The sequence below is a fragment of the Mobula hypostoma genome, chromosome 5, assembly GCF_963921235.1.
Source record: "Mobula hypostoma chromosome 5, sMobHyp1.1, whole genome shotgun sequence".
Taxonomy (NCBI): domain Eukaryota; kingdom Metazoa; phylum Chordata; class Chondrichthyes; order Myliobatiformes; family Myliobatidae; genus Mobula; species Mobula hypostoma.
This window is the reverse complement of record NC_086101.1, coordinates 150946494-150972421: the sequence shown is the minus strand read 5'-3', so window position 1 is coordinate 150972421 and position 25928 is coordinate 150946494. Positions and strand designations below refer to the sequence as shown.

Genomic DNA, 25928 nt, shown 5'->3' with positions numbered 1-25928 from the left:
TGGGGCCACTGGAGTAACTTGATTAGGTTTACCCACAATTTGACAAGTATGACACGTTCTGCAAAATGTCACCATATCTTTTCTTAAACCAGGCCAGTAAAAATGTTTAAAAACCTTGTTTGCAGTTTTCTTCACACCTTGATGTCCACCCAAAGGTATACTATGAGCAATAGTTAAAATCTCATACCGATAAACTTTAGGAACTACTACCTGGTGATTAACTTCCCATTCTTCACTTGCTAGAATTGTAGGTGATCTCCACTTCCTCATTAATACTCCCTTCTCAAAATAATATCCTACTGGCACCTTCTCAATTTCACTATCTGGAAGAGCCTGTTCCTTTAATTTGATAATCTCATGGTCTCTACTCTGTTCTGCTATCATCTCCTTCCGAGATAGAGACAAATCTTCATGGTCAGACTTACTACAAGAATCTTGATCAAACAATGAAGGTAAGAAAGTTTCTGACACATCCTCAAAATTCAAATCCTGAGTTGAACAGTCATGGGTAACAAACCCATCCTGCACAATAGTCTTTTTAGCCATAGCTCGGGTTACAACACAGGAGGAATCCGTGTTGGAATCCATCTTTGGTTCCTCAGAAATGGGCTTTAGTGTCAAATGCACTTCAGGAAAAACCTGTCCATCTGCTAAGTCATTTCCTAACAATAGAGAAACATCATTCACAGGTAAACTGGGTTGTAGTCCTACTTTTAACAAGTCCTGTAACTAACCCTGACCTTAAATTCAATTTATGCAAATGTACTGGCATAAGGCACTCGCAGCACCTCGTATATAGTTTGCCTCAGCAGTGTCAGACTCGTCACTAAACTTTAGAACACTGTCTAACATAAGTGACTGAGAAGCTCCAGTATCCCTAAGGATTTTTATTGGCACTGGAGTGGATCCCTCTTTAAAGGATACAAATCCTTCAGTTATAAAATGATCATATCCCCTCTTAACTTGGTCAGACTCCGACAAAGCTTCATTTGTATTTATTGAACCCTGTGGATTTACAGGTGTTTCAATATGTTGCACACAAGCATCTGGGACTGCTTCCTTCTCCTCCTTCAATAGGAAACAGTTAGCTATTATGTTACCAGGTTTCTTACAATAATTACAAATAGGACCAAAATGTCTTTCCTTCACATGTTTCCCTTCATCCTTACCTTTCTCATTAACTTCTGATTTAATTTCTGGTTTACGTAGACTCTCTGTGCTATTTTTCCTTTTAAAAGTTCTACCTGGAAGAAATTTACTCTTATGGATTAAAGCATACTCATCTGCTAATTTAGCATACTCCTGCAATGTAGCCGTGTCTCTCTGACTTAAGTATGTCCTTACTTCAACAGGAATGCTCCTTTTAAATTCCTCCAATAAAAGCAACTCTTAATTTTTTATACTCCCCATTCACATTTTTAGAGGAAACCCATCTCTCAAAACACACAGGTTTATCATAGGCAAATTCAATGTAAGTTTTTTCCATGGATTTCTTCAAATTTCTGAATTTTTCTCTATCAGCTTCATGAACCAGTTTCAGTATATGCTGCTTCACAATATCATAATAAAGTGCTTCCTCAACAGTTAAAGCTGGTATAAACTTCTTGTGCCTTACCTCTAATTACACTTTGTAACATCACTGGCCATTTATCTTTCGGCCACCCTGAAATCAGAGCAAAATGTTGGAAATATCTGTCCACTTCTGTTTCTTTAAATGGAGGAGCCAATATAACTTCCTGACACATAACAAACTGTTTCCTAGAACCAGAGGACTGATTCTCAGACTTTAATTCCTCCATCTCTAGATCAAATTTCCTCTGTTTCTCTGCTTCTCTTTCTTCAAATTCCTTTTCCTATGGGCTTCTCTAGCTTCGAATTCCTTTTGTTTATTTGCTTCTTTAGCTTCTAATTCCTTCTGTTTATTTGCAGCTTCTAACCGACTTAGTTTCAAATTAGCTTCTAATTGCTTTAACTTTATTTGTTCGATATGTAACTGCACCTCTAGATTAATCAATGGAAACATATCCAACACTTCTTCATCAAAAACACCCAACTCTTTATAGTGTGCTGCGATTTTTCTCTGAATTACTGGCTTTGTTGTACCCTTTGTAATTTCTTTAAAGTCCAACCTTCTAGCAATCTCGGATACATCACCCTTTTTCACCTTCGCTAATACCTCCGGCTCTGGTGATGCCATAAAGTCGTCAATATTCAATGCTGCCGAATACCACCCACAGGCCAATCAAACAAAAGAATCAGGTATTTCCCTTTTCCAAATCAGATTGATAATTAAACAAGCACTTAAGCTCAAAATCGGAACAATTCAGGACGATTTTTGTCACGTGAGTCAAGTTTTATAAACCAACATAAACATTTATTAAACTCTTCTCGACAATAGCGAAAAGTATTCAACCGACTAACTTAACGGAAAGTTAACTGCTATACGGCAACTCTGGAACAGTTCTTAAAAGGGTAAATTCGAACATAGTCTTAAAATGGTAAATTCGAAAGTCCAAGTGATTTGCAGAGTCAATTAGGAGAGACTTCTCTGGAAATGGATTTCTTGGGAGATGTGACGTTATTGCTGATTCTCCAAAGGATTCACGACGAAGGAAATAAAATGGCTTAAAGGAACTGACCTTTTTCTGGCGAGTGAACCCTGCATAAACTTCCCTGATCTTGCAGGAGTTAACTCAGATGCATGTCACTATTTCTGAACGAAGATTCAATCAGGTCGAACCTTTATGAAACCGCCGAACGATACCATCTTTACTCGATCCTTCAGGCTCCTGTGTTTTAGTAAGGTCTTCGCTCTCCAATACTAGACTTACAATAGAAAGTAAAACTCCACTTTAAAACGAAACTGCATCATGAGACGAATACGCAGCATAACGGAGTAACTGTTGAATTAACTGACAAACTAAACTGAAACTAACTGCGTCACATCAGGGGTTTCCCTTTATATACCTGCTGAGATCATGTCATCACATGACCTCACACTGGCGGGAAAATCACCTCACCCCACTATCATAAGACCATTACATTAGGCTCACAAGATACTCAATTACATCATGGTCATAAGACAGTCACAAGATACCCATGAGGTACGTAACATCGCCGGTGCCTTCCGTATCTTTATGTCCTTCTCCGAACTCATCATTCTTGACCCGAGGTACTTGTAGTCAAAGACTTTCTTAATGGTATCATTCTTTATGGTCTTGAGGGTACCTTCGTCGCAGTTAAACGCCATGTACTCTGTCTTTTTAGTGTCCAGGTGAAGTCTAACTTTATTGCACTCAATTTCCACTTTTGTCAGTAGCTGCTGTGCTTCCTCCATCTGGTCAGAGAGCAGGACTATGTCATCTGCAAAATCGAGATTTGTGAGCGTAACTGCTCTGACCCTTTTGGTTCTTCCTGGTTTTATGGTAAAACCAAGCTTGTCATGATTTTTGGTAGCTTGACGTAGAGTGTAATCAAGGACGATTATAAAGGTGTAGGGTGCCAGAGTGTCTCCTTGCAGCACAACAGCTAGGAGCTCGAACACTGCTGTTTCTCCGTCTGGTGATACAACTTTCGCCATGGTTTTGGTATAGCTGGATTCCATTGCTCTCAGTAGACCATATAACCTGCTGACTATTTCGAACATTTTCCATATGTGTACTTCACAACATTTTTAATGTGATTGTAGTGGATCATGTGGGTTGGTTCTGACATACTGACACAGCTGGAATCTACTGTTAAGTTCAATAGCTCCGGTAGATCAAGCTATAATGCTGATCAGAATCAGTTGTCTGCTGCAGTCTCTGATCCAAAAGTAGTGCTTTATGTAACTGATGATGTCTATAGGCTATACTGAACCAATACTTTTAAATTATGTATCTTAATGAAAATGAACAATGATCAAGTGGCAATCATATTTGAAAGATAATTTTAGGTCTATTTTCTGCAATGTATTAAATTGAGTTATGCTGTTTCTACCTGACAGCTGAAGCCTTGTGTAGTACCACTGTGGCAAATGTGATACTTCATTGCCACCTACTGGATGGTACAATTATATTTTACAAAAAATGTACAGCTTGTGTAATTTCCGCATTCTGTGTGTCATGCTGTTTTTGAAAAGAATTTTAAAATATTGTTTGACAGAAGTTAATTTGGGATGCTCTCTTAAGGAACAAGTAAGATCCTAGCATGGATAAAGCAGTGCTGATTGGTAAGAGGCAAAGTGTGAGAATAAAATGAGCCTTTTCTGCCGGTGACAAGTGGTGTCCCACAGGGTTGATGGCTTTGTTGCAAAGTTTCCAGACAATATGAAGATAGGTGGAGGGGAAGGTAGTTTTGAGGAAGTAGAAAGGCTGCAGAAGGACCGAAACAGAATAGGAGAATGGGCAAAGAAATGGCAGATGAAACACAGTGTCGGGAAGTGTACGGTCATGCACTTTGGTGGAAGAAATGAAAGAGTTGACTATTTTCTAAGTGGAGAGAAAATGCAAAAAACTGAGGTGCAAAGGGATTTGGGAGTCCTTGTGCATGATTTCCTAAAGGTTTATTTGCAAGTTGAGTCTTTGGTGAGGAAGACAAATGTAATGTTACCATTCATTTCAAGAGGACTAGAATATAAAAGCAAGGAAATAATGTTGAGACTTTATAAAGCATTGGGGAGTCCTCACTTGGAGTATTGTGAGTAGTTTTGGGCCCCTTATTTTAGAAAGGATGTGCTGAAACTGGAGAGGGCTGAAAGGAGGTTCATGCAGCTGATTGAATGGCTTGTCATACGAAGAGTGTTTGAGAGCTCTGGGCTTGTATTCACTCAAATTCTGAAGAATGAGGGATAACTTACTTGAAACCTATTGAATGGTTAAAGGCCTTGATAGAGTGGATGTGAAGACGATGTCTCCTATGATGGGAGAGTCTAAGACCAGAGGATACAGCCTCAAAATAGAGGAATGTCCTCTTAGAATGGAGATGAGAAGGAATTTATTTTGCCAGGGAGTGGTGAATCTGTGGAATTCTTTGCCACAGGCAGCGTGGAGTCTTTATGTATATTTAAGGCAGAGGTTGATAGATTCTTGATTGGTTAAGGTATGAAGGGATGCAAGAAGAAGAGAGGAGATTAGGCCGAGAGAAAAATTGAATCAGCCATGATGAAATGGTGGAGCAGACTCGATGGGCCTAATGACCTATTCTGCTCCAGTATCTTGTGGTCTAAGTAGTATAATACCGTAAACATCTGGAAGCAAAGTAGATAATTTGCATTTTTACATTAGAAAATTAATCTAAGTAACTGCACCTTACTTCCCAAACACATAATAAAAAGTTAAAATGAATCAGTGGAAAGTACAAAATAAACAAATGGTACCCTCTTCTGCTGTCATCAGGTTTCACACTAAAAGGGGAAAAAAAGATCATAAAATACAGAAACAAAACACCAAGCATCATCTCTTTATATGTATCGTAAAGAGATAAATAGCAGATGTCATAAATATAAAAGGCAATGTAGTGGGCAAATGCCGCTGCTGGCGACCTAATACAGGTTGTTATCCTTGTATGTCCTGCCCTCCAATTAATCCAATAATAATGATGTTTCACGTAGTTGAAGAAATGTACTCGCTCCTTTATTAGCAACTAACAAAAGAAATGTGCAATTAAGCATAATTAAACATAATTAAGCAAAGTTAAGTGGTCAACGAAAGATATGACATCTGGTGGTCCCCAGAACCAAACTACCGAGAACAAAGCTCAAATTCGTAACGAAACCCTACACTTTTACCTCACCCCCACGCACGTTACTGACTACCATAATAAATATGCAACATGGAATACAATGCAGATAGAAAACAGATACATGGCATCTACATCCCAGCCCCTTATTTATTATGCTATAATAATTAGATTAGATTAGATTATGAGGACACTCAGTCCTCATTTATTGTCATTTAGAAATGCATGCATTAAGAAATGATACAATGTTCCTCCAGTATGATATCACAGGAACACAGGATAGAGCAAGACTAAAACTGACAAAAACCACATAATTATAACATATAGTTACAACAGTGCAAAGCAATACCGTAATTTGATAAAGAGCAGACCATGGGCACGGTAAAAAAAAAAGTCTCAAATTCTTGATAGTCTATCATCTCATGCAGACAGTAGAAGGGAGAAACTCTCCCTGCCATGAACTTCCAGCGCCGCAAACTTGCCGATGCAGCACCCTGGAAGCACCCGACCACAGCCAACTCTGAGTCCGTCCGAAAACTTTGAACCTCCGACCAACCCTCTGACACCGAGCACAATCTCTGCCGAGTGCTTCGACCCTGTCCCGGCCGCCAAGCAATAAGCAAAGCCGAGGACTCGGGGCCTTCCCCTCCAGAGATTCTGGATCACACAGTAGCAGCGGCAGCAAAACAAGCATTTCAGAAGTTTCACCAGATGTTCCTCCGTGCTCTCACGTCTGCCTCCATCAAATCAGGATTGTGCACGGCACCCTACTTGATAGATAACAGATATTCATCACCGGAGTGGCCGCTGCGCGCTGCATCGTGCCGCCATCTTCTCCTCTCCTATTTAATTTAATTAATTATAACTAAATACTACCAAAACACAGGTGTCATGAAATCTTAACATTCACACAAATGTCCTTTTTCTTCTTTTTCCACACATGTCATGCAACACTTACCCAGCCCAGAGTTTACCAGCACTTAGCCCAGTACAGAGTGATCTTTGTCACCACTGACAGGACAGAATCATGAAGCTTCTTAAGTTGTAGCTCCTCAAACCTCTGCCTCCTGCAGAAGACGGGTCTTAGTTATAGGCCGATCCAAACAGCTGGTCTTGGTCTTGATGTGTACCTGTCACACAAATACTCTTCTGTCTGGAAAAACTTGAACGATTCTTCCCATGATCCATGAGTTTTGAGTCATCAACTATGAGCGCAGTATCTCCTGGAAAGAAATTGCGTCTTATACTTGACCTTTTCTGACATTGCTGTAGCTGGGGTAAATATCCCTTGACCCACTGTTTCCAAATCAAGTTTGACATGTATTGGACTTGCTTCCATCTATGACTAGCATTGAAGTCTTCCTATTGAAAATCCCTAGTGGTAAGGATGGTGGGATCTTCAGAAGCAACAGATGATTTTGGGTATTAACATTTCCACGTCTTTGGAATCAGATGATTCTTTGGTAATTGGATGACCATTGATAATAGCCTCTACTTCAAAAAGAACTGTGTGAAGACCCTCTTCATCAAGGTTCTTTCCCTTCATGGTAGGATTGAGAACCTTCCTTACCAACCTGATCTGTCTTTCCCATGTTTGTACATGATGTGAGCCAATTGGTGGATTAAAAAACCACAATTTCTTTCTGAAGAAGTACATCATTAATCTCTGAATGATTCTACTTATGAATGGCTTCTCTCAACTTGCGCTTAGCTCCAGCACAGTTCATTGCATTATCAGATCGCAGTTCACGAACTTGTCCTTGTCTTGCTATAAAGCATTTAAGTGCATTCATAAGGGAATCTGTGTTCAAGCTAGATGCCACTTCTACATGAAGAACTCGAATAGCCAGACAGGAAAATGTAACCCCATATCTCCTTCACTGTACTCCAGCTTTTCACCTCAAAAGGTCCAAAATAGTCCAATCCTACATCGTGGATGGAGATTCATCTGGAGAGACCCTGGCCAGAGGTAGATCCACCATGCGCTGACATCCTGGAATTGTGTTCAACCAGCGACAAACAACACACAGAATTCTTCTTAGAGCTGTACTGGTTTCTGGTCACTCCTTTTTTTTTGTTGCGATTTTGAATTGGGGTGGCCTGCAGATAACAAACAGCTCAACTCAACATGCCTGGACTCTTTTGATTTTCATATTCTGTGTTTCTTGCTCTTTTTTTGTTGCTGTTTGTGTAATTTTTGGTGCGTGGGGGGGAGGGTTGATGTTTAATTTTTGAACAGATTCCATAGTTTACTTTGTTTCGTAGCCGTCTGTGGGGAAGATGAATCTCAGGATTGTATACTGCTTACATACTTCTGTACTTTGAATCTTTGAATCATTACTAGCACTGGGAATCCAATATTTTTGGTGCAACCTAGATAACATGTAGTTACGATCACCATGTCCCACTTCTTGATGTACATGCCTCGGAATGAGATCAGAGTTATTAAGATCCTTCACCAGTATAAGAGGATGTTTTGCCTCTAAAGATATAGCCACCCTACTAAGCAGTCTACCAACTCTCAAGACACCATCATCAAGTACTGGATTAAGCTTGAAAATATGACAATTCATCCGTTCTGAGCTTCTCTACTGAGAGACATTCTTGATCAATTTGACCTTTGGCCTTCTCCATCTTTGTCCAAAGAATACACCCGTTGTTCTTCATCCAAATCAGATTGAAAGTAAACATTGTTCATTTGCTTCCTTTTCCAACTAAGAAATAAGAGGAAGTTCTTAAACTTAAGAAACCAGACCACTGTCTTCCTCAAATGGGTCCAAGATAAGAAGTGATGGATAATACATGTAACTGTGCAACTCCTTTTCAATCTGCATGACATTCATTGTAACAATCTTCTTGACTTCTGGATCATCTAGCAGAAGTTCTTCAGAATAATCAGATTCACAAGCCATTCACTTTCATTCTGAAGAAGATATTGAAGTCCTGACACCCAAGTCTTATTCTTCAGACAAGCCTTCACCTTCACTCGTCTGGAGGCCACATACCTCCGTGGAGATGCTTGTGACAGCATAAGAATTTATGAAACTCTTAGTGACAAAGATTCAGAACCTGGAAATTTCATTCTTAGTATACTTTGTAGTTCAGCACAGTATTGTCACTCCAAAAAAATTCAGTCCTTAAGCTGCGTATGCATCTCCTCCTTCCACAATGTGTTCATATGACTTGCCATTGTAGCAGCAATGAACTCCATTCGAGGGATGGAAACGGACTTCAATGGAGCTACTCTAAATTTTCCCATAATAAAAACATCTTCCAGTTAACTTGCCCACTACGAACAAACTGATGTTGGCATAGCATCATCCCATCCAAGCCCTCTCTAAGGTCTTGGAGAATCTTAGAAGATAACATTAATGGATTCAAATTCCGAAAGGGTCATAGATGGAACAAACTGTAGAGAGGACCGGCCTTCAGGTAAGCAGTTTATCCTGGATCATGACCTTAAACTTGAAAGTATTAGACAGAATACACCATTGCACACCTTGTACTCTGTCCACTGAAGGAACATCTTGATCTAAATTCAAATCTTTCATATCTTCTGCTTTTTCTTCTGGTATAGCAGACAGCACATTATGTCGGTTGCTTGTCCACTATGTGAAATGAAACCACCTTTAGCACAAATTGATACAAGGTCATGACAGAGAGAAGCTGCCTTTAGCTCAGAGGACTCTGATGCTAGGCTGTAATCAACATAGTAATGCAAAACCTTATCCATTATCTTCTGTGCACTTCCTAAGGGTGAAATTGGCACAACTTAGTGGTGAAATTGCTCCAAAGAGATGTACCACCATTCTAAAATCCACCACATCTTGGCTGAGGTCATCAGGCCACCAGAGTAGGTCTGCATCTTCCACTGACACCTTAACCTGATGAAACATTGATTCAATATCCACCGGATCACCACTTTTTCTTTTCTGAATTTGGTTTTGACTGCAGTGAAAGAACCAGTAAGATCAGGACCCTGTAACAACTGAGCATTAAGTGACATTCCCTGAAAAGTCACTCCACAGTCAAACACAACACAATATTTCTCTTTCCTGGGGTGATGCACACTGTAATGTGGAATATACCAGACTTTCCTATGACTGCATTCCAGATCCTCTGCTTGCACTTTTTCACCAACCTATGGAGATGGTATTCTTCAGGAAAGCTGTGTAGTCTGCAAAATGCCTAACCCTTCTTGAACCTTTTCCTTCGATTCAGAGCATGCTGCTCAGCAATCTCCTGTTAATAGGCATGTTAACATCCTTCTTTCTCAGAGGTAAATAATCTGACAGTGACCATCTGTCAATTTTGCAGAACTTGTCACCGGCTCCATGAGCTTGTGAACTTGCAGTTTGCCTATCGCCACAATAGGTCAATGGCAGACACAATTTCAATGGCTCTCCACATGAGTTTAGACCACCTGGACAATACAAACACCTATGTCAGGATGCTGTTCATCGACTATAGCTCAGTATTTAATACCATCATTCCCACAATCCTGATTGAGAAGTTGTAGAACCTGGGCCTCTGTACCTCCCTCTGCAATTGGATCCTTGACTTCCTAACTGGAAGACCATAACCTGTGCCGATTGGTGATAACATCTCATCCTTACTGACAATCAACACTGGTGCACCTCAAGGGTGTGTGCTTAGCCTGACAATCAACACTGGTGCACCTCAAGGGTGTGTGCTTAGCCCACTGCTCTACTCTTTATATACACATCACTGTGTGGCTAGGCACAGCTTAAACACCATCTATAAATTTGCTGACAATACAACCATTGTTGGTAGAATCTCAGGTGGTGACAAGAGGGCAAACAGGAGTGAGATTTGCCAATTAGTGGAGTGGTGCCACAGTAGCAACCTGGCACTTACTGACGAAAGAGCTGATTGTGGACTTCAGGAAGGGTAAGATGAAGGAACACATACCAATCCTCCTAGAGGGATCAGAGTGGAGAGAGTGGGCAGTTTCAAGTTCCTGGGTATCAAGATCTCTGAGGATCTAACCTGATCCCAACGTATCGATGTAGTTATAAACAAGGCAAGATAGTGGCTATTCTTCATTAAGAGTTTGAAGAGATTTGGCATGTCAACAAATACACTCAAAAACTTCTATAGTTGTACCATGGAGAGCATTCTGACAGGCTGCATCACTGTCTGGTATGGAGGGGTGCTACTGCACAGGACCAAAAGAAGCTGCAGTGGGTTGTAAATCTAATCAGCTTCATCTTGGGCACTAGCCTATGAAGTACCTAGGACTTCTTCAGGGAGCAGTGTCTCAGAAAGGCAGCGTTCATTATTAAGGACATCCAGCGCCCAGGGCATGCCCTTTTCTCACTATTACCGTCAGGCAGGAGGTACAGAAGCCTGAAGACACACTCTCACTGATTCAGGAACAGCTTCCCCTCTGCCATCTGATTCCTAAATGGACATTGAATCTTTGGACACTACCTCACTTTTTAAAATATACAGTATTTATGTATTTTGCATATTAAAAAAATCTATTCAATATATGTATACTGTAATTGATTTACTTGTTTGTTTATTTTTATTATTATTTTATTATTTTTTTTTCCCTCTTCTGGATTATGTATTGCATTGAACGGCTGCTGTTGAGTTAACAAATTTCACGTCACATGCCTGTGATAATAAACCTGACTGATCATCTCTTGACAAACTAGGTTGCTCCTCTCGACAGCATTCTGGAGATCTGTCGTGAATTGTTATGTTATATGGCTCAGAATGTTGGACAATATCTAGTAACATGAGGAAATGAATTGAAGCAGCAGAGATATAGTTTTTGAGGAGGACGCAAAGAATATCATGGACGAAACAAATATTTAACGCGGATGTCATGAACAGAGCAAACACAAAAAGAGGAATAATGTATAAGATCATGAAAAGGCAACATAACTTCATTGGACATGTGATTAGGAAAGAGGAGTTAGAATGCATGGTAATTATGAGAAAGATTGAAGGGAAGAAAGCAAGAGGAAGACAAAGACAAATGATGATGGAGACAGCAGCCAGAGAACTGGAAATGAATACCAATGAATTGATCCACTTGACCCGAAACAGGAGTGTGTAGGCCATGGCAGTCAAAGCTCAGACTGGGCATGGCACCTGATGATGATGATGATGATGTCTTGAAATGCTGCTGCCAAATCTCATCCAAAAAGGTGGGGGAGGGGGAGAAGTACAAGCTGGCAGGTAGAGGTGGGGGAAAGATAGGTGTGTGGGGGAGGGGGAGGCAAGGGAATGATATGAGAAGCTAGGAGGTGATAGATGAAGAAAGAGGAACATCTTGTATGGAATAAAAGCAATGAGATTGGGAACGAGGCAGAGGTGATGGGCAGGTCATGGGAGCTGGGGAATGGAAGAGAAGGAGTGAGAGGGCTACTAGAGTGAGGGAAACAAAGGGGGGGGGGCGGGCAGAAGAGAGAGGGAAATGGTTACCAGAATTTAGAGAGGTCAAAATGCCAAAAATATTTGTTGAGGATTTCTTCACCTATTCGTATTTTTTCAAGCTTTTCAAGTGATGGTATTGGCTCAGCAGATTAAAGATACAAAATTCCAACTGAGTCATTCACAAAGGAAACAAAATGCTTCTAATTTTCCAAGTACTTTGAAACTAAGTTTCTTTTAGGCAATAACTACTTTGCTCACTATTGAAAGTATATCTCTGCCCTGTGTTTGAAGATAAACATATGGTAATAATCCTTAAAAGTTGCTGGTGAACACAGCAGGCCAGGCAGCATCCCTAGAAAGAGGTACAGTTGCCGTATCTAGACCGAAACTTCCTAGACCGAAACGTCGACTGTACCTCTTCCTAGAGGTGCTGCCTGGCCTGCTGCATTCAACAGCAACTTTTAAGTGTGTTGCTTGAAATTCCAGCATCTGCAGATTTCCTCGTGTTTGCGGTAATAATCCTTGCAGTGTTGGTATTAGTTTACGCTTTATAAAGGCATAGAAAATAAAGCAAATATTTTAAATGCAACTAAAATACTTATTTTTTAATTGAAATAAAGTGGTGTTATTTGAGAAATAAAATGAGTACAGGTCTTTAAAGAAAGTATTTCTTCTTTTATGTGGAGCAAATTCTTTTAACTGTACTATTGGTAGCAGTATTCTTTTTCACAAAGAGCTTTCTTGTTGATAACATCTAACTTTTTAAATTAAGGTAAAAGTAATTGAAGAAATACATGACAGGAAAAGATTCAGTGATTAAGGTACCCTTATCTGAAACAGCCAATGTGTTACTGTGTTGATATTAATTTTTTTAAACCACAGTAATCTTTTCTTCACTTATCAATCTAGATATTAGTTATGTTGTAATTTGTAATCAGTCTTTATCTCAGAGGCTGACATTTCACGAGTTCTGATTAATTTGAAATTTTGAGCTATCAAAATTACATGAATGCTTTGGACACTTGCTGGTCTTTATTGTAGATTGATATAATCAGTTATGTTGCTTGTCACATATTATTCCGCACACATCATTCTTTTGACTGTTTACTGAGTTTTAGACAGGAAAACTATTCTGAAAGAATTTTATGGGTATTGCTGCGATTACTGAATAGATTGTAGTTAGATTAAAGTAGCTGTTTTGTAAGTTCATAGAAAGAGTTGACAAGTCCCTTAGCTTTTACCCTCCATACAAGCAGATGGCTCTAATCATATTCAATTCCATAGTTAGGTTTCTTGCATTTAAACTTGTAACTAATTTCATTTGAAGCCTCATAGCCATTAAAAGCATTTTCTTTTCTGGGTCTGGTCCAATTTCATCATAATTTTTTTTCTACCTTTGATGGAAGTATCTTCAGCTGCCTACCTTTTAAAACCTTGAGCTGCCTCCCTTAAACTCTTTATGGCTGTCTTTTCCTTTGAGATGTTGGTTAAAATTTTCTTTTTGATAAAGGTTTTGGTCATCACCCTAATATTCCTGCAAGATGTTGGGATGTTTTACTACGGAGCTGATCAACACCTCATGACCTGGAGAAGGAATGCAGTACAGGTTTTCTGGGTTTGCTGCCGATTCAAATATCACTGCAAGGGCATGTTGTGACCGGATAGAGATAGATTGAGTGATTGGATGTAAAATCTGGTTGATGGTGTTCAGTGTGGGGAAGTGAAAGGTTATACACTTAAGTAAGAGGAAACAAAAGTAGCTTACTATGTAAATGGAGAGAGAGTGAAGTTCAGAAATTTTAGTGGATGAATTGCAACATGTTCAATAAATAGTTACTACTTGGAACTGATTCTGGAATATATGGATCACTTTCAAGGACTCTTTACAACTCGTTATCAGTATTGTTTTTATTTGCATAGATATCTTCTTTTGCAAACAACCATTGGTTGTCAGTCTTCATATATGTAAGGTTCTTTGTAAAATTTTCTTGTATTTTTCCTGTAAATGCCTGAAAGAAAATGAGTCTGAAGGTGGTACATGGTAACATGTACTTTGGTAATGAATTTACTTTGACTTTGAAAAGCCAACCTGCTGTTTGCCTTATTATGAAGTTTAAGAATAGGGAGGTTTTGTTACAAATTTACAGCGTGTCTGCGAGTCCACACCTGAATACTGTATGAAGTTTAGGTCCTCTTACCTAAAACACAATACAGTAGTTTAAAGCAGTAGTCCAAAGGAGGTTAACCAGGCCATTTCCTGGGATGATTCTGTTTAAGGGTTTTGTGTTTACTCCTTGGAGTTTAGAAGATGGGGTGTCTTTGTTTAAGTGTATAAGATCTTAACGAGCAGATGTTGAAATCTTTTCTTCAGTGAGAGAGTCATGAGCAAGGGGACATAGCTGCAAAATAAGGGGTTTGTCAGTTAAAACTGAGTTGCATAGAAATTTCTTCTCTCAGAAAGTGGTCAATCTTTTCCTCTGAGGGTCCTGAGGCCAAGGTCATGAGAATAAGTTGAAAATAAATAAGTACAGTATTTGAAAGATTGGGATATAGAAAGTTGCAGGGAACTGGCACAGAATTGAAGTTGAGACTGGCGTATATCAGCCATGGCCATGTTGAAAAGTGAGCTGGCTTGAGGGGCCTGGTGGTGATTCCTGTTCCTGCTTGCTTGTGATGTTTATTCTTGCACAAAGTAAACATGGGCTGTAACAAGGCCCACCCAAGAAATTTCTCTGGGATTCAAAAATGTTGAAACAAAATCAATATGAAAAGTAAAATTAAAACAGGACACCTTGCATGCAAAAAAACCATTTAAATAATTACAATTATTGCTTTTAACACAAATAATTAGAAAATGTCCTAACTTCCTTGCAGCTATAAAATCCCCATTCAAATTAACAAATTATTGAAACTGGAGAATTATATGAAAGTCCCATTTGTAAATGGTGAGAATTCCATGTGAAACAAGTGGAACACTCGGGGAAAATCTGGGTGAATGTGTACTGGCAACCCATTTTAAAGCAACTGTTTTGGAAATGTATGTTACATAAGTTGTAAACCATGCAGAGACTGGAGATTTGCATCAGGAGGTTTACAGCTTGACTGACTGGTAAAGTTCTTTGTAGCCATGTTAGCAGATAATAGAAATTGTGAAATTGAGCCATCGGTTAATTGGGGCAGCCACTTATTTGGGACAATTTTTAAAGAACAAAACAAATTGAGAAAATAGCCAGCGTTTCCTACGTTTATTTGGGACTGCTTAATTGGGACAGGAAACTTCCTGAACAGTTTCTAACTAGTGCCAGACACATGCATTTGTGTGACTGTTAAGACTACAGCATGCGTAGAGTGAAAAGTTTTCAAAAACGGTTTCGACCCGAAACGTTGACTGTACTTTTTTTCATAGATGCTGCCTGGCCTGCTGAGTTCCTCCAGCATTTTGTGTGTGTTGCTCGGATTTCCAGCACCTGCAGATTTTCTCTTGTTTGTGATTCAAACAGCATCAATTGTGTGTACTTATGTTCAAAAAGCAGTAATCCTTGTAACTGAGAGATGGTGAGAAATAAGCAGTAAGACATTATAGGACTGTTTTGCTCACTGTGGTTTCAAGCATTCAGGCTTAGAGATGCCAGAAACAGCCAGTAGTGAAACAAGTTAAGGACTGCGAAGAATTTGAAGGTAATAATCATCTTGAATGTTTCAATAAAAATGAAGATTTGGAGGACGCAATCATTGATAGCCTTGTATGAAGACAGTCCATTATCTGCACTGTGCCTGTGCTTATTTTGGTCATTCACAGTCAATTAAAAGAACACAGCAGAGTACACTGGATGAATTCCTCTGTTGATAACTACTAGGAGTTAATACAATTTTATAGTACTGTAGTAGTATTGGTAATGTTATAATTTGTTCAGTATTTCAATTAAATGCAGAGTTTGTTACACAGTTAAATGGCTGTCTGTCTTTTTTTATACCTTTTCAACTTTTTCCGTGAAACTTTGACTTATTGGGGCAGCCGCTTAATTGGGCCAAAATGTACTAGTCCCAATGTGGCCCAATCAACTGGAATCCGCTGTATATGATTTAATTGTATCCAAGGAAGTTTTTCTGTTTGTGTGAAGTGACACATCAAAAATTACATTCCGGTGCAGGTTGAATTGATATTCCTTGCTGTCATTTTCAGGTACGCAGTACCTCCAGAGCATGGAAAAAGGCTGGAACGACTTGCACAAGGTAATGCAATATAAAATTCTAAGCATCAAATTTTCAACTGGAATGCATTCTCTTCTGTCATCTAAGTATGATTTTATAGCTAGATTTACCTCAATACAGAAATACAATTAGTATGTTAAAAATATATAGAATAAATCTTGTGGAGCAATACTCAGATGCATTTGAAATTAAAACTGAGATTTTACTTAAAATGTTGATCAGTGTATGTGGAAAGAGAAGCAGAGCTTAATGTCTCAGGTTCATGACATTTCATCAATATTGAAATGTTAATTATCTCTCAACAAATGCCGCCTGACTTGCTGAATATTTCCAGTATTTCTTGTTTTCTTTTACTAATTTTCAGCATCTACAATTCTTTGCAGATAAATTTATTGTTTATAGCACCTTTCAGTACCTCATGTTCAGAATCAAAATCAGGTTTATTATCACCTGCTTGTGACGTGAAATTTGTTAACTTAGCAGCAGCAGTTGAAGGCAATACATAAAATAATAAATAAAATTAAAATAATAAGAATAAATGAACAAGTAAATCAATTACAATATACGTATATTAAATAGATTTTAAAAAGTGCAAAAAACAGAAATACTGTATATTAAAAAAAGTGAGGCAGTGTCCAAGGATTCAATGTCCATTTAGGAATCAGATGGCAGAGGGGACGAAGTTGTTCCTGAATCACTGAGTGTGTGCCTTCAGGCTTCTGTATCTCCTACCTGATGGTAACAGTGAGAAAAGGGCATGCCCTGGGTGCTGGACGTCCTTAATAATGGACGCTGCCTTTCTGAGATGCTGCTCCCTAAAGATGTCCTGGGTACTTTGTAGGCTGGTGCCCAAGATGGAACTGACTAGATTTACAACCCTCTGCAGCTTCTTTTGGTCCTGTGCAGTAGCCCTTCCATACCAGACAGTGATGCAGCCTGTCAGAATGCTGTCCACGGTGCAACTGTAGAAGTTTTAGAGTGTATTTGTTGACATGGCAAATCTCTTCAAACTTCTAATAAAGTATAGCTGCTGTCTTGCCTTCTTTACAACTGTATTGATATGTTGGGACCAGGTTAGATCCTCAGAGATCTTGACACCCAGGGGCTTGAAAGTGCTCACTTTCTCCTCTTCTGATCCCTCTATGAGGATTGGTATGTGTTCCTTCGCCTTACTCTTCCTGAAGTCCACAAGCAGCTCTTTCATCTTACTGACATTGCGTGCCAGTTTGTTGCTGTGGCGCCACTCCACAAGTTGGCATATCTCACTCCTGAATGCCCACTCGTCACCACCTGAGATTCTACCACCAATGGTTGTATCGTCAGCAAATTTATAGGTGTTATCTGAGCTATGCCTAGCCATACAGTCATGGGAATAGAGAGAGTAGAGCAGTGGGCTAAGTACAGACCCCCTGAAGTGCACTAGTGTCGATTGTCAGCGAGGAGGATGTGTTATCATCAATCTGCACAGATTGTGGTCTTCTGGTTAGGAAGTCGAGAATTCAATTGCAGAGGGAGATACAGAGGCCCAGGTTCTGCAACTTCTTGATCAAGATTGTGGAAACAATGGTATTAATTGCTGAGCTATAGTTGATGAACAGCATCCTGACATAGGTTTTGTGTTGTCCAGATGCTGTAAAGCCGTGTGGGGAGCCATTGAGATTGTGTCTGCCGTTGACCTATTGTGGCGATAGGCAAATTGCAATGGGTCCCAGTCCTTGCTGAGACAGGAGTTCAGTCTAGCCATGACCAACCTCTCAAAGCATTTCATCACTGTCGATGTGAGTGCTGCCGGCAATAGTCATTAAGGCAGCCCACATTATTATTCCTAGGCACTGGTATAATTGTTGCCTTTTTGAAGCAAATGGGAACTTCTTTTCATAGCAGTGAGAGGTTGAAAATGTCCTTGAATACTCCTATTATTCTTTACTGCTCATGAAATACTTATTGAAATTATATTTTTCTGGTAATACAGGAGATTCTGTAATCAATACTTTACACGTAACAATGAATTAAAACTCGGGAGCAGCACAGTAATGCTGCCTCATGGTGCCAAAGATCCTGGATAAATCCTGTCTTGGGTGTTGAATGTGTGGAGTTTGTGTGTTTTCCATGTGATTAGATTGTAAGGGATCCAGGGGAGTTAGCAGATAGCATTCATAATTAGATCAGCGGTAGGAAGCAGAGGGTGAGGGTTGAGGGTTGTTTCTCAGGCTGGAAGTCTGCAGCTAGTGGTTTGCCACAGAGATTGGTGTTGGGCCTTTTGTTGTTTACAGTTTTTATAAATGATTTGAATGTTAATGTACAAGGCATGATTTGTAAGTTTGCAGATTATATTATAATAGATGGTAGAAAATAATGTAAAAGGTTATGAAAAATTACAGGGGGGGGAGGGTTTGAACAGCTAGGTTTGTGGACCGAGGATTGGCAAATGGTTTTTAATCCAGATAACTGTATTCTATTTTGGGAGATCAAACCAGGGTAGGACTTGTATTGTGAATGGTAAGGCCCTGAGAAGTATTAGAGAACAGAGGGACCTAGGAGTGCAAGTTGTATAGTTCATTGAATGCAGTGTCATAGCTAGACAGGATGGTGAAGAAGGTGTTTGGCATGCTGGCCTTTATCAGTCAGGGCACTGATTATAGGAGTTAGAAAATTATGTTGTAGTTGTACAAGAAGTTGATGAGGCCACATTTGCAGTATTATGTACAGTGTTGATCACCTTGTTATAAAAGAGATGTTGCTGAACAAAAAAGAATGCCTTCTATGTTCACTTCGATGGTCAAAACACAGAGGAACCATCACCAACTCCCACAGCCCTCAATGATCCTGTGATTGCAGTCTTTGAGGCCAATGTGTGAGTAGTCTTCAGGAGGGTGAAGCCACGAAAAGCATCCGGCCAGACGAGGTACCTGACCAAGTACCAAGGACCTGTGCTGATGAACTGATGGGAGTGTTCACTGAGATCTTTAACCACTCACTCCGGCAGTCTGAGGTACCCACCTGCTTCAAGCAGATTTCAATTATACCTGTGCCTAAGAAGAGAATGGTAACCTGCCACAACGACTATTATCCAGTAGCACTTCCATTCACAGTGATGAAGTATTTTGAAAGGTTGATGATGAAACTTATCAACTCCTGTCTGAGAAATGTCTCGGATCTACTCCCAATTTGCCTACTGGAGCAACAGGTCCACAATGGATACCATCTCATTGACTCTTCAGTCAACTGGAAGATCTGGACAGCAAAGATGCATACATCAGGATGCTCTTTATTGTGTATGGCTTGGCATTCAATACCATCATCCCCTCAAAACTAATCAACCAGCTTCAATCCCCACCTCCTCTCCCCCCTCCCTCTCCCCCCTCCCTCTCCCCCCTCCCTCTCCCCCCTCCCTCTCCCCCCTCCCTCTCCCCCCTCCCTCTCCCCCCTCCCTCTCCCCCCTCCCTCTCCCCCCTCCCTCCCCCCTCCCTCTCCCCCCTCCCTCTCCCCCCTCCCTCTCCCCCCTCCCTCTCCCCCCTCCCTCTCCCCCCTCCCTCTCCCCCCTCCCTCGCCCCCCTCCCTCTCCCCTCCCTCTCCCCCTCTCTCTCCCCCTCTCTCTCCCCCTCCCTCCCCCCCCTCTCTTCCCCTCTCTCCCCTCCTCCTCCCCTCTCTCCCCCTTCTTAGGCTATAGAGAATTGTACAGAGGATAGGAAATATTTTGAATCAAAATAATTTGTTAAACTAGGAATTAATACTGAAAGGCAGTCTGACATAAGCAATTGTTTGCAGCAATATTGTTTATAATCTGAATGGATTCATCAGTTATTTGCTGCTGCAGTTTAAGAGAAACATTGTTGATTCCATACTGTTATGCTCCTTTTCTACACAGATAAACAAATAAGAATTAAAATAACAGTTGGCCAGTCTGCTTTGTTAATAGTATATGTCTGATGTGAACATTTCGGGGATTGACTAGGACGCTGGGCTTGACAAAATTGAAGCGGAGTGAAGTGTTGTTTAGCCAAAAATAACCTCATTCCACAGCTTATTTTCAAACCTGCAGCTAGTAAAATTCTTGGCCCATTTGCTGCCCAGGGATAGGCCCCAGAAGCTGTTCTAATGTGGTGCTGGATAATGAATGATAACATTTGGACACGTCAAAGTTTAATGTAATATGGAAAAAAGACAGCCCAGGAAGTAATTTTCAGTGATAAATGTAGATAAATAGCAATAAATATTGACCCAAGAAAATTTTCATCAAAGGATTCACTGGCTTTAAGTTAATATGATGCGTTGATGTACATCCTTATCTGCATGTGGAAGTAGAGCAACAATTCCAATTGCTTTAGAGGGCCTGTAAAGCCAGATGCTGATATATTTAATCATGTACATAACTATGGACATAAAAATTAAAGTTTGTTGACTGTATAGTTACTCTTAAAAATCTTATGAGCATCAATCTATTTATGCCTAATTATATTTCAGGCAATTGTGGCTGATGTATATGGATACATGGCAGCTTAATGATATTGAAATTATTTTATAGCTCTGTATGTCATGATGACTTTGGATTTTTGATCCAAGCAATATCCCATGAATTTTAAAATACTCACTGCATTACAAGTCAATCTACAAGAATGAAAATCAAAAGTTTTTATGCTATATAAGCCAGTAGGATGAAACCCAGCTCTGTCAGGATTTGGAGATTAACCAGCAAACCTTTTGCCATGAACAGCATAATTGTCTACCAATGTTCAAGTCATAACCAAAGATAAAGGGTACGTCCACACTGCGCCAGGTAATTTTGAAAACAAAGCTTCTTCTCTTGGTTTTGACCTTCCGTCCACACTGAAACGGCGTTTTCATCCCCTGAAAACTGAGATTTTCAGAAACGGTCTCCAGAGTGAAAAAATCTGAAAATGCCTAATATCCGTTGTAGTGTGTACAGGGTAACCGGAGATATTTAAAAACGTTGTCATGACAACACCACAACAGCAATGCTTTTTCTGCTTTTGCTTGGTACTGCGCAAGCACTGCTGTATGGCTGTTATAACGCGCAGTCAGTGTGAACGGCGTGAGAGTTAAATTGTAAAGTGAGCTTTTTTGACTATTTTAAAACGCTGTTATGACGTGCCGGAACAGATGTTCGTTGTTTTCTTGAACGCAACCACCCAACAATTTCAGAACAGACGACAATGAGATTGAAGCCAGAAGAGTTAGAAATGTACTCACCAAATACTTTGACCATAGCTTACTGAATAAATAAGTATACTCACTTTGCCCTGTTTTCTATCCTTGCTTGTATGAAGGTGGTGTACCTATTTATGCAAGCACTTCTCTGACAATAGATGTGTAACAGCCTAATGTAACATTGTTTGGAAATGCAAGATAACACTAATGCAGACGTTTTATACATTTAACAAGGTACTTTATTAATGCAACAGAGTTAGTCAGTTTTTCAATGTTTGTCGTCAGCCGGGTCATACTGTCCGTGAACTCCCTGTCGGTTGCCTCCATACGCTCCAGAATTTGTTTTTTTTTTAGTTTTAAGTCCTCCTGCGCAAGAGCCAAGAGCAATTCCTTTTAAGTTTTTCTAGTCTGTAACTGGACAAACGCACACCAAGTATATCGTTTCCTCTTCGTTTGTTTTCTGTGTGTCCTGCACGTGCCCAGTAGAGGAGATTCGCCCAAATATCTGTCTAATGTGGACGGAGATATTTTGAAAAATGCTTAGTGTGGACGCCTGTTGTTTTTACTCAAAACCGACGTTTTCAAAATTATCTGGCGTTGTGTGGACGTAGCCAAAGTCTCTACTGTGAAATCTTTAGTGTATTTCCCTCTTATATACTCAAAATGGCTATACTTTTTAATTCCCAATCCCACCTAAACAACTGGATACTTTGTTTTAATTGAGATACGTACCTCTCTGCTGTAGCAGAGAATCCCAAGTGAGGAACGTTGTGGGTGGCTGTGTATTTTCCATCTGGGGGTGGTAAAAAAGGAGAAAACCGAATGCTATCTATTGGTTTTTAATATGAATTGGGTATTTTTTTTTATCTTTTTACAGTTTGTGTGAATTATGCAGTTGAAGTGCTCTGTTTCTATCAGCGTGACTTCATGGAAAGTAGGACCTTATTATGCCACCTTGCCAATCAAACTACAATATTGAACAATTTTTTTTTTCTCTTTTTCCCTCTCACAATAACTCCTTGCCTGTTCTCTATCTTCCTCTGGTGCTCTCCTCCCTCTTTCATTCTTCCAAGGCCTTCTGTCCCATGATACTCACCCTTCTCCAGCCTTGTATCCTTTTTGCCAATCAACTTCCCAGCTGTTGGCTTCATCCCTCCCCCTCCTGTTGTCTCCTATCATTTCGAGTCTCCTCCTCCCCTTCCCACTCTCAAATCTCTTACTATCTCTTTTTTCCGTTAGTCCTGACGAAGGTTCTCGGCCCGAAACGTTGACTGTACTTATTCCTATAGATGCTGCCTGGCCTACTGTGTTCCACCAGCATTTTGTGTTTGTTGCTTGAATTTCCAGCATCTGCAGATTTTCTCGTGTTTACAATATTGAACAATTAATTTCATGGCTACAGGCATTATTTTGATTGTTGGAAGTTAAAGAAACGATTGAAACTCTACATTCATCCTGTTTCAACATTTTATCTTTACTTACCATAATGACTCTGTACCTCCAAGTTTAATTCTTGTTAAAATCAGTTGGCTAACATATATTTTAACATAAAGGTAAAGGCTGTTCTATGAATAAATGCTGTATGTCCTTTTTCTTATGTTTTGCTTTCTATTTCTTCATGGGCATAATGATAATATTGATTTGAGTTTTCTCATTGCAGTCTAAGTCTGTGTTCCTGTATGGTTATACAACATTGGTATTCTAACACACCAAATTAAAATAAGCTATAAAATGAAAATAATGAATCATAGATAATGATAAATTGTTTTCAGTCTTTAACCATATTGTATTTTTATTTGACTTAATGGTTTGGTGAGATTTGGGTAGAAAGGTGGGGAAACGTCATAGTCGTACTTTATTGATCTCGGGAGAAATTGGTTTTCGTTACAGTTGCACCATAAATAATTAAATAGTAATAAAACCATAAATAGTTAAATAGTAATATGTAAATTATGCCAGGAAATAAGTCCAGGACCAGCCTATTGGCTCAGGGTGTCTGACCCTCTAAGGGAGAAGTTGTAAAGTTTGATGGCCATAAAATCTAAGTCATCAATCAAAATAGTCCTGTTAAAAAAAAATCTCAATATTAAGGGAAGCATTGCTTATTCAAGAATGCATATTACTTTTAAGCTCCAAAGTTTCTTTGCCATTACCTGGGGAAAAGATACATCTTAGATAACTCAATGACATTGATATTAGTTTTGGAGCCACCAGAAAACCATTTGATAAGCTATATGTGAAACAGTGTATCACTTGGCAGTAGAGACCTGAAATATTGGTATTCCTTTCCCTCCACAGATGCTGTCTAACCAGCAACAGTATGTTTTCATGCTACAAACCTAGCAGAATTATTTTATATGGTGTTGGACTACTTGAACGAACTTGTTCTTCCTTCATTTCACATCACAAAGCATCAGTGAAGAGGGATTCGGATCTAAAATTTGATTATCAGTAAAAGAATGCACTTGTAGCCCTTCACTGTTGTAAGAATGAATCTTTGCACCTGATTCTGATCTTTCGGCAACCTTTCATAAAAAAATTAGTGAAATATGAAGTGTCAAAGTCTTCAGTACAGTATTTCACAGTATTAAATTGCAGTAATTGCCATTCAAAGATTAATGTGCTTTTTGGTGGATCTGTTAGGGTAAATTTGATGCATTTTTTGGTGCATCAGGGAAAGGAGTAGAACATAATGTCAAGAGTGGTAATAATGGAAATCAGTTTGAATTGTATTACTCTATGAGCTAAAGCTGTAAAATAACTTGAAATATTGGTTATTAAAATACCTGCGGTTGATTTTTTTCCGTGGTCTTTGAATATCCCAGCAGCATATTCCTTTCTGTTGCAAAGTATCATTTCTGTTTAATTTAATGCAATTGAAGTAAATACTTGTAAAATATTTGTTGCAGGCTTCTTTCCAAGTAGTTCACAAGGATGTGATGCTTTTCTACGTCACAAGATGACCCTTATATCTCCATCAATATTAAAGAAGTATGGGATTCCTTTTGACAAGGTATTGAAATAAAATGCAGTACATATTCATGAAGATAGTGGAAATGAATTACCTCTTTCTGAAGAGTTTTTCATTTATCTGGAATTGGACAACACTGAATTCTAATTTTCTATATTTAAATATGTGCTACCTTTTTGTCGTAAGAATTATTTAAAGAGAGTCATGTTTAAAGACTGTTTTTAGTTTGTGTTCTGACTTGCGGATTTTAACAAAGACCGATTCAGGGTAAAATTAAGTTTGCAAGCCTTTTGTTTGTATGTTATATTTCAAATTGTATGCTGTAAGATACATTTGTATGATGGTCACACAGTGTAATCCTCACACTTTCAAGCAAAAATACCTATTGTTTGGATTTAATGAAAAGATTTTTTTAGAGCTATCCTTTTCCAATAAGCTGTTGCATTTTCTTATTGACAGTTATTGAACAAGAATTGAGAACAGCAAGTTTTATAAAAAATACTTATTTGGATGTGATCATTATTTGTTCAAATTGAAATATGGAGGATTCAGATTTTAACTATTTTAGCAGAATGCTCTTAACAGCATTTTTTTCCTGAGGTGAAAGAATAGTTTAAAAGTTAAATATTCTGAGTTTCAACCATAATTCCAAATACAACAGTATTCAGACTTCCTGCATAGATGAGACTGAATTTTGCAGCTGTAGCTGGAAAATTTCAAAATTAATGTGATTCTTCTATTTAGAAAATGTTGTTTATGGTTCCTCTTAGTATCTTGTCTTTGTTTCTTTCTGTTTTAACTGCAAAATTGGCAAGCTAATTTGATTAAAAGATGATTGAAGAACTTTAAATTCCAAAGGCTATGTGACAAAATCAAAATTTCAGGGATGAGTGAGCATTGACTTTTTCCAAATTATTCACTGCTAATCTGAATATTTTATGTCAGTGAGATAACAAAATGGTTTGTTGTACTCTTGCTATGCTTGTGCCACTTTATTTAGGTAATAGTTTTAACCTATTGCAAACATTTATTTGGGTTTAACTTTGTAATAAAGGTTTTAAATTTGGCAATTTAATAAATAAGTTGTCTTGAATATATATTTGAATAGTGCAGGTGAAGAATATTAACTGAACTAACTATAATTTGACATGTCAAATTATTCAGATGCAATTCAATGAATATGTGGGATCATGAATGAAAGTTGTGATGCATTTTTGGTGTCTGAAATCAGCTGATTCCATAGGACTGTATGACATAGGAGCAGAATTAAGCCATTTGGCCTAACAAGTCTGCCCACCATTTGATCATGGCTGATTTATTATCCCTCTCAATCCCCTTCTCCTGCCTTATCCCCATGATCTTTGACGTCTACTCCATCTAGGCCTTTCAATATTATTTAGTTTGATTTAGTTTCTGAATTGCTCACTACTTTGTAATAGATACTACA

The 25928-nt window shown here is 39.0% G+C and overlaps 1 protein-coding gene across 4 annotated transcripts in view; it reads left to right on the top strand.

Moving 5' to 3' along the window:
* Positions 1 to 25928, top strand: part of LOC134347073 (lysine-specific demethylase 4C-like) — a 394026-nt gene that overhangs the window by 51569 nt on the left and 316529 nt on the right. For all 4 annotated transcript variants that reach the window (XM_063049177.1, XM_063049178.1, XM_063049180.1 and 1 more), the window contains exons 6-7: positions 16313 to 16362; positions 24420 to 24523. In XM_063049177.1, coding sequence (XP_062905247.1) covers positions 16313 to 16362; positions 24420 to 24523 — 154 coding nt within the window. The remainder of the gene's footprint in view (positions 1 to 16312; positions 16363 to 24419; positions 24524 to 25928) is intronic.